This window comes from Oryzias melastigma, linkage group LG10, assembly GCF_002922805.2.
Source record: "Oryzias melastigma strain HK-1 linkage group LG10, ASM292280v2, whole genome shotgun sequence".
Classification (NCBI taxonomy): Eukaryota; Metazoa; Chordata; class Actinopteri; order Beloniformes; family Adrianichthyidae; genus Oryzias; species Oryzias melastigma.
This window is the reverse complement of record NC_050521.1, coordinates 22,420,200-22,428,923: the sequence shown is the minus strand read 5'-3', so window position 1 is coordinate 22,428,923 and position 8,724 is coordinate 22,420,200. Positions and strand designations below refer to the sequence as shown.

The 8,724-nt window shown below is 38.5% G+C and overlaps 1 protein-coding gene across 2 annotated transcripts in view; it reads left to right on the top strand.

Moving 5' to 3' along the window:
* Window positions 1–4,576: 4,576 nt before the first annotated feature.
* Window positions 4,577–8,724, top strand: part of ppp3cb (protein phosphatase 3, catalytic subunit, beta isozyme) — a 27,488-nt gene continuing 23,340 nt past the window's right edge. The window contains exon 1 of one of the 2 annotated variants that reach the window (XM_024282941.2): window positions 4,577–4,798. In XM_024282941.2, coding sequence (XP_024138709.1) covers window positions 4,630–4,798 — 169 coding nt within the window. In that variant the 5' untranslated portion in view covers window positions 4,577–4,629. The remainder of the gene's footprint in view (window positions 4,799–8,724) is intronic. The other variant, XM_024282942.2, reaches the window with a different exon arrangement.

The following is an 8,724-nucleotide window of genomic DNA, read 5'->3' as shown; positions in this document are numbered from 1 at the left end:
GTCAACCCTAAAGCTCCGATGTAAAAGCGTTAAAGCTCTCCAGATTGCAATCAACATACATGTTCTTGCCTACATAGGATGTGAGAAATGTAACCTTTCATTTGTGTCACCATTTAACTCCAGCATTTACGCAAAAACCTTCCAAATTTTACCAGGATGTGGGTGGCGGTGTATTGTCGTACAATCTCTGTCTTGTGTCGTGTGGCACTCACAGCACAAGAAGCCCAGAAAACTGTACGCCTCCGCAAAAACTAATTGGTTAAATGAATTCTAGCACAGGACGAATGAGCGGTTTAGACGTCCTCATGCGTTACAGCTTCCCCTCTTCATCCTTTGACTGACATTTGCGACTTTTTCCCTGGAGCTGTGCACACACAGAACGGACGTTTGTCCGGTGGTTTGATGCCGCCGGTGAGAAGCATCTCTCTGTGAGCTCCAGTCTGCCAAGTTCAGTTTTAACAAGTTTCCTTCTCTGCTGCTCTCTACTCTCTCATACCTGCCCTACTTTCTCACAGTTCTCACATTTCACAAGTTTCACACTCGGTCCTTTCGCTCCCCCGTCCCTGTCTCTTTCACCATCTCTTTTTGTCACCTCCACCTGGGCAAAGAACCCTGCTTTACATAAGAAAAAAAATGAATGTATTGCAATTTGTTTTGAGTGACAACCACCTATATGAGAAGAAACAAGGAGTGCACAATCAGACTATATGTTATGGAGACCACAATACATCTACACAAGATGAACAAAACAAGCTTTAACATATATTAAAACTAGGGCTAGATTGATGAAATCGATTAATCAATCCAAGCTTAATGGATCAATAATCGATCCAGAAAAGTAGAAATCAATCTAACGCATAATGCTAAAGTCCTATAGCTTGATGCCTTTTATATATATAGCTTTTTTTTTTCATCATACTTTCTTCTTCTTCTGGAGTAAGGTTTAATACTATTGCGTGATCGCCACCTAGTGGCCAAACCGAAACGCCCTCGAGGAGAGGCAGAACAATTCTTGGAGCTTCTCCGTTTGAGAATCCATGTAACACAGTATGCTATTAAAATGTTCATTATAATTTCACTAATACATTTTACAGTATGTGAACTGTATCAGATTAACCAACAACCAACAGCTAATGTTGACATGGAAAGGAAAATACAAACATCCTCAACCTGTGTTGGTCTGCAAAAATCAGACGTGAGTTTATTTATCTGGGATGCAGGATATGACATCACCAAACCCCGATCCTTCCAAATATGGTTAAAGAGGCGGGACTAATTACCTGATCGTTGTTGGAAGTGTATTATTTCTCTGGACAAAGCGGCGAAAATGCCTTACGTCCAACCCTCGTGAAATCAGGCCAAAGACGTCACTGTGACTTCCTGATCGCCTGCCGCCATTTTGAAACCAGTTAACTGTGATTGGTCCGAGTCGGTCTGAGTCACGTTTTTAGAAGAACTACTGTCACCAATCGGGATTGAGCTTGTCACTGAAAACAGGCTCGTGAGAAACTGTCAATCAATTGTCGGAGGTGGGGCCAGCAGGCACCACATGCTTTTATTGAGGCATCTGATTGGTCAGTTTATAACTTGAATAATTTGAGGTTAAGAAAAAACTTGTTTCATTAAAAAAATTTGGATTATAAAGAAGATTGCAAGAAGATGGTATCGGAGCAAGAATGGTTATTCTGACAAACAGAATGACTGAGAAATAAGTGTCTATTTCTCAATAGAAGTCTATATGATTTTGACCTTCTGGGAAGCGGCGGGTACTTCCTGTTTGGAACTATGATATTTCCAGTGATTATACAGTCAATGGAAGCCGCAGAGTGAAGCAGATTTAGTGTTAAGGGTTTTATTAACTGCAAAAAAAAAATTATCCTGCTTTGCAGGGATTTCCATCCATCCAACCCTAACCCCTTTTAGGGACATAGGGTTGCTGGAGCCTGTCCTGGCTACCCTTGGGCAGAGGTGGGGTACACTCTGAACAAGTTGCCAGGTTACACAACTCAGAGGCAAATTTTTAACGAACCTCTGCCAATGTACAGAAACTATTTCCCAGAAAACGACACAGATTTCTTTGATTTTGCCTAAAAGCGACATAATCTGGGAATGCTTTTACAATGGACCAAAAGATGATTGGAGTGGGACTTTAAGGTTCCAGGCACCCTGAATCCCCAAGTTTTAGTTTGTGTTGCCAGGAAAAGAAAAAAAATCAACAAATGTGAGAAGTATTTTACCGCACAAATGTGTTACACTGAGATGTCTGTGGGCGGATTCAGGGAGGAGGTTATGGTTCATCTCAGCAACAGGAGGAGGGAAGAAGGAGAACACAGAGGGATGAGTGAGTAGCAGAAAGAATGAGGGGGAAAACCAGAGAGAGTGTAAAACAAAGTGACAGAGAGTGAAAACGTGTGTGTTGAGAGTGAGCCAGGCCTAGATTTTTAGTGTGTGATCTAGGCCATTATCTGTGTTAGCACTGGTGGGGCTCCAACAGGCTCTGTGGATCCTGCATAACAATACCTTTTATGAGCTCGTGTGTCTGTGTGTGCAACCACTGCTCGCTCGCTCATTGTGCCGATCATAATGCGTCTTTAATTTCAGCGGTAACGTGTCTGGCTGGGTGTGTCCTCCCATGCATGTATGTTGCTTCCTCACGTGCAGCTGTTCACTCTTGCTGCATCACCCTCGTTGCCAGTCCACCCCCCTCTCCAGCAGAGCCCTGGGGGCCTTCATTATGTAAGAAAGACATTACTGCAGAACAGAGGCTGGCAGCCCTGATTATTCCAGCAGCCCCTGCTCAGATGCAACCTGAACGCCGCTCTCCACAGCATGTTCTGGACGGAGACGGCGCTTTCCTTTTGTCCTACTTGGGTTCTTCTTCTCGGCTCTTCTCAGATTTGCTGGTTTGCTTGGGATCGCCGTCCTGTTGCATGACCCAGTTTTAGCTGAGCTTTAACTCTCAGACAGATGGCCCTACACTTGACTCCTGAGCACTTTTGCGGAGGAGTTCGTGGTTGACTAAAGGACGGCATCCACAGAACCTGCCAGGAGCAGCAGCAGCACAAATACGGGTTTAGTTTCCACAAGGATGTGATTCTTCTTTAGTTTCAAAGACCCACTCCAATGAAAACGGTGTTTTTAACTCATTTTTAGAGCATTTTTCTCATGACGGAAGACGTATGTAAAGAAAATTAAGATGAAAACTGCAGTTTTTTGATTATTTCTTTATATAACACGAGAACACTTTTGCTATTAAAAGATACACCGTAACTTTTGCAAGGTATTTTTACCCGATATAATATACCCAATAAAAAGGATTTCTCATAAATCCGACAACACATGATAAATTAGTTAATTCGTTTTATTATCAACTGAGGTATATGTAAAAAAATTGACTGTAAAAATATAGGAAGATCCTAAAAACATGAGAAGAAAAAAATTGTTAAAAAATAATAATGGTATTTGAGACTTGGCCTTTGGTCCATCCATTCCTGGGACATGTAAGACTGTGACTCATGACATAAAATGCAACATGTCGAAAATTATGAAATCAATTATGAAAATCACTTGGTGATAGTTCTCTAGGGTAAGATTCTGTTTGATCAGGAGCAGATGAAACGCCAAGGTTTGAAAAAGCTCAGATCTGTGATCCAGTAACTGCAGTGGGCGGGAAAAAGTCTCTCTTTTCAGCTTCAATTTGATGCAGACAAATAGATCCATTAAAGTCTTCCTTTTCCTCATCTGAGCTGGTATCTGGATCAAAACCGGACAGTTGGACAACTCCGATATTGTTCTGCATTTTTGTTACACCGGTAGTGCTAGACTGGGGGGTTGAGAGGCTGTGGGCTCGCAGGAGAGAGTGTTAACAGAAATCTCTCAGTTATGGGTGAAAGGAAAGGGGGACGGTGTTGCTCCACACTAACAGTCCCACCCACAACTCAGAGGTGAATTTCTAATAGATTACAGCCGCTCGACAGGTTTTTTTTAATTTAGGGTAAATAAAAAATTGGGAAAACTTTTAAAAAAGAAAAAAACAATGAGGTGACACGGTAATTTTCATTAAATATGTTTAATTTGCTTTGATTTACTCAAAAAAAGTGATTCCTCTAACCTTTTTTCAAACAGATTTTTTCAAACATTTGCTGGGAAATTGTGAAATTCAACTTACATATTTAAAATGTGGAGTCTAAAGTAAATTAGGGGTAATTTCTGCAGTTATTAAACCCCCTTAAGATGTGAGAATGAACTCTGTGGAAACATTTTCATTTTTATTTTTACTTGAATAAGTATTATCTCTGTATTAAGACCGACTTCATTGAACAACTTTTAAATTAAACAGCTGAAAATACTTAAAATGCTCAAAATTCAGGGTAAAATATTTCACAAATACTTTGATGTATTTCAAATATTACTCATTTTTTTACAATATAAAACATTTCAGTAACTGATATCCATCTTATGATGTATTTTTGTAGTTTTAGAGCAACATACAAGTTTTAACATATTAAAGCATCCTATTGTAGTGCACTAAATTAGTTAAAACTAAATTGGCATTTTGAAAAAAACCCAAACAAATCTCAATATGTTTGTCCCTTAGCGGTCCCCTTCCCCCTGGCCCACCGGCTGACCATGAAGGAGGTGTTCGACGCCGAGGGCCGGCCGCGGGTGGACCTGCTCAAAGCTCACCTGACGAAGGAGGGCCGGCTGGAGGAGGCCGTGGCCCTGCGCATCATCGATGAGGGCGCCGCCATCCTGCGCCAAGAGCGCACCATGTTGGATATTGAGGCGCCAGTCACGGGTAAGGCGGCAAAACAAAGGTTGAGAGGACGATTCTGTACAAAACAGATTTGGAATAAGAAAAGAGAACAAAAAACAAAGTGTTTGAACTCAATTATAATCTTTATTTAAGAAAACCAGTTAAATGGAGACTAAATTTTACCCGATCTTTCTTTATGATACAAGTAAATCTTGGAATTGTGTTGCGGATTTTTAATAAACCTTCTTGATAATCTCCATCCTTAATCCATACATACAGAGATTTCTTCAGACTTTAAAAATCTTTAACTTATATAACGTCCACATTTCGTTCATTTTAATTTTAATATTATGTATTAGTTTTTTCGAAAGGTACCCACATTAAATATTTTTTTTTTTTAGTTTGATCTGAGATTTACAATTTTACTTTAAATTGCACACAGTTCCTCTTTTAATTGCCTCAATTTTAAAGTACGGTGGCCCTGAAGGAAAAATCTCATTAACAAATTCCTCACTTCAAAAACCACAATAACAATTAAAAAAGCCAAGTTTCAAAGTTCATTTGGGAAATTATGTCAAAATTCCAGAAACCAAAACATAAAAACGGAAAACAAAAGTCATTTCCAGAAATCTAAATAAAATAAAATAAAATATAAAAACCTGTATTATGGGATTTCACTGAAGAAGTGAAGAAGAGAAAAAGCAGACGGATAATTTACCCGCTGATTGAACAATCACCAAACTTTTCTGATGTGGCCAGAAGCTTAAAGAAATATTGTCTGTTGGAAGATATTAACAAATAACTTTCTGTTTAAAAAGGTGAACAAATCCTCCAATCAGTGATGTCCCATTATACCTTTAACAGTTTCTGTTTCATTTTTTAACATTTCATGTTGATTTCTTGAAATTACTTTTGATTCATTTTTATTTATTTTATTTTTTTTAATGGAATTGCATTTTTGTTTCTGTAATTTTGTTTTGATTTTTAAAAGGTGATGTTGTGTTTGTTATCAGCTATTTTTTTGTGATCTCTAATATTTTTTTGCTTTGTTGATGTGATTTGTACTTCAGGACCGCTGTACCAGAAACTTTTAATTGAGACCTAAAAGTCACATCAATCCAAAAAATCTAATTTGAAGCTTTTTTTTAAGTGTATTAGTGCTTATAAATGGATAAAAACATCACATATTTGAGCATTTTAATCAACAGAACCAGTTCTCTGCTGGCTGTTTCTTCATATTTATTGAGAAGGTTGGGAATAAACAGTTTTATTAAGCTCCTAAAAGGAACATAAGCAATGTTACTTTAGTTAGCTCTCAACGGGGCAGCCAAAAAAACTGTATTTAATCGTAAAGATAAGCAGACATGTGAGCGGTTCAGATAGATTACCTGAGATTTGATGGGAAATGACCTGCTGTTTGGTTAAACGTATGCTGGTATCTTTATGTATTTACCTGCGGGGTAAATAAAATCAAACATACAGAAGGAAAAGAAAATGAAAGCAGTTTTTTGTCTCCAGCCCGGCAGAGGAGACAGACTCAGACCCCAACAACCTACTGACCCAACACAGTTAATGCACCTCTCCTGTGTGTGTGTGAGTTTATGCAAATGTGAGCGGTGAGATAATTCTGTGTGGGCTGCTGCGCCCACGCAGTGTGGGAACATCGCTCAGCTTTCACAGGTACAGATCCCCGGGGACGAGGACACACAGTCATGCAGATGGAAAGACGGTCCGGCGTAAGCAGCTTAGTGCCGAGGTCCCGCAACCCGTTCACTCCCCAATTCCCAATAAGCAACATATTGATCCATTTTCCTGCAGATTCTGACCCAGAAACGCACACGGCAGCAAAGACTGTGCTGTCAGGGAGCCATGTTAGGAAACAAACTCACAAAGTGGAGGAGATTTGTGTCGAGATGTTTCAATTAGCATTTTATGATGCAGAAGGCAACACTTTATAAGCAGAAACAGGTGAAGCGGTTAATCTGACTTATACACAAGGATAAAACTAGTTTGAACCTGTTTAAAAAGGAAAGTTGAACCTAAAATTGCTCATAATTCAAATACAGATTCAAAACACTCTATGCTAGAAACACCACAGTGGTCCATATCATAATACCGCCTCCGTCATGCTTCGCAGTAAGGACTGTCTGCCTTGCACGAGTCCAAAGAACATTTTCCCAAAAGCTTTACAGTTTATCAAAATGCATTGACTTATCAAGGTTGTGCAAATCCCTTTCAAACGGTAATAGATTACAGATTACTTGTAACTTTTTGTTCAAAAGTAATCCATTTACCTCACAATGTTACTCTTTTAAAATTGTAACAAGCTACATGATTATTTTTTAAATAAAGCTTGCAGAAAAAAACATCTAAAAAGACAAAAGTATTTTACAGTAAGATTGAGTTAGTTTGATAATTATTACTGATATTATTGTTTGTTGTTTGCAAAGCGAAAAAACAGAAAATTTGGAAGAACAACCTTCAAGTTGAGTTACTTTATTTTAAAAAAAGAGAGAAGCTGAAGTCTTTGAGGCCCATAAAGACTACAACTAATTAAAATGTGCTTAATAAAAGCAGATTAAAATGACTGCACCATATTTACAACAAAATGACTGAAATTCCTCGAGAGGAGCACAAAACAAAATCTCAAATGTAAATGTATCTCTTTAAATTGATTCCATATGAATAATTAAAAAAAATCTTAAAATAATCGACTACAGGCAGAAAAAATCTAACAATGCTTCGTGTTATCCCTGCTTTGAAGAATTATATTGTTATACTTTAAAAGTAACTAAACATAAAACGAATGTAATGGCGTAGTACTATGTTCCTGTAATCCATTACTTTTATTTTAAATTCTAACACTGTTAAGGATATGAAGGATGGAGCTGTTCTCAGTACAAGTTACTGTGAAAATATATGAATTACTCAAAAGAAAAGACAAAAATAAAATTAAAATCTGAATTAAAAGGTGTAGAAAAATGGGGCCTGAAAGAGGTTAACTTTACCCACAGAATAAGCTAGTGGCCTGGATTTTAACCCTACTTATTAAAAAAAAAATAAAGTTGTCAACGGCAAATATGGCGTCACCCATTAATTGTAAAAACCTAATCAATATGAACAATTTCTCAAATACTATTTCTGAATCCACTGTGATAATGTGAAGCCTAAAGGATTCACTGTGCAAACTGGAACGACCCCTTACGAGCAAAAACAAACTCTGGCGTCAATGCGGCGAAGATGTTGGAAAGGAAGACGGATCGTCGGTGCAGATGCAAAATGGCCATCGTAAAATGGCTGCAGATGGGAACCATGACATCAAGCGAAAGTGAAAGGAGAGACCAGACAGATGGCGCAGGAGGCGGAGGGTGACATGTTTGCTCACAGATCATACAGACAGTCCTGAAGAATGTGAAGCATTCAGCAGCCCGCTCGTCTGGGAAAACAAACCCGGAGCGTATCTGCAGAAAAACCGCCGAGACAACCAGAAAGATGCTCAGTTAATCACTCATCTGCAGAGCCACACTGTCAGTCATTTGCCTTTTTGTACAACAATTTTGACGCTTTATAAACATTATTTGAAGTGATGTATATTTTTGGTTGGTTCGTTCAACCCAATGTTAAAAAAATGTAAAGTTCTTATAAGAAAAGATTAGGGAAATCAGTAAATGATTAACAGAATTTGGGACTAAATCAGGCTAAAAACAAAAAAAAAAAAACGATGAAAATGAACTTCCAGTCAACCAAAAATTCAGTTAACACAATTATTTCTCAATCTTTTGAACTCGCTGAATTCTTTTTGGAGTCACTGGGTTGCTGGAGCCTATCCCAGCTACTATTGGGTGTAAGTCAGGGGTGTCAAACTCAATCACACAGGGGGTCCAAATCCAAAACACACCTCAGGTCGTGGGTCAAACAGGATAGTGTTTTGATAGGACTAGCTGTTAAAAATCCCTATTTACCACTCC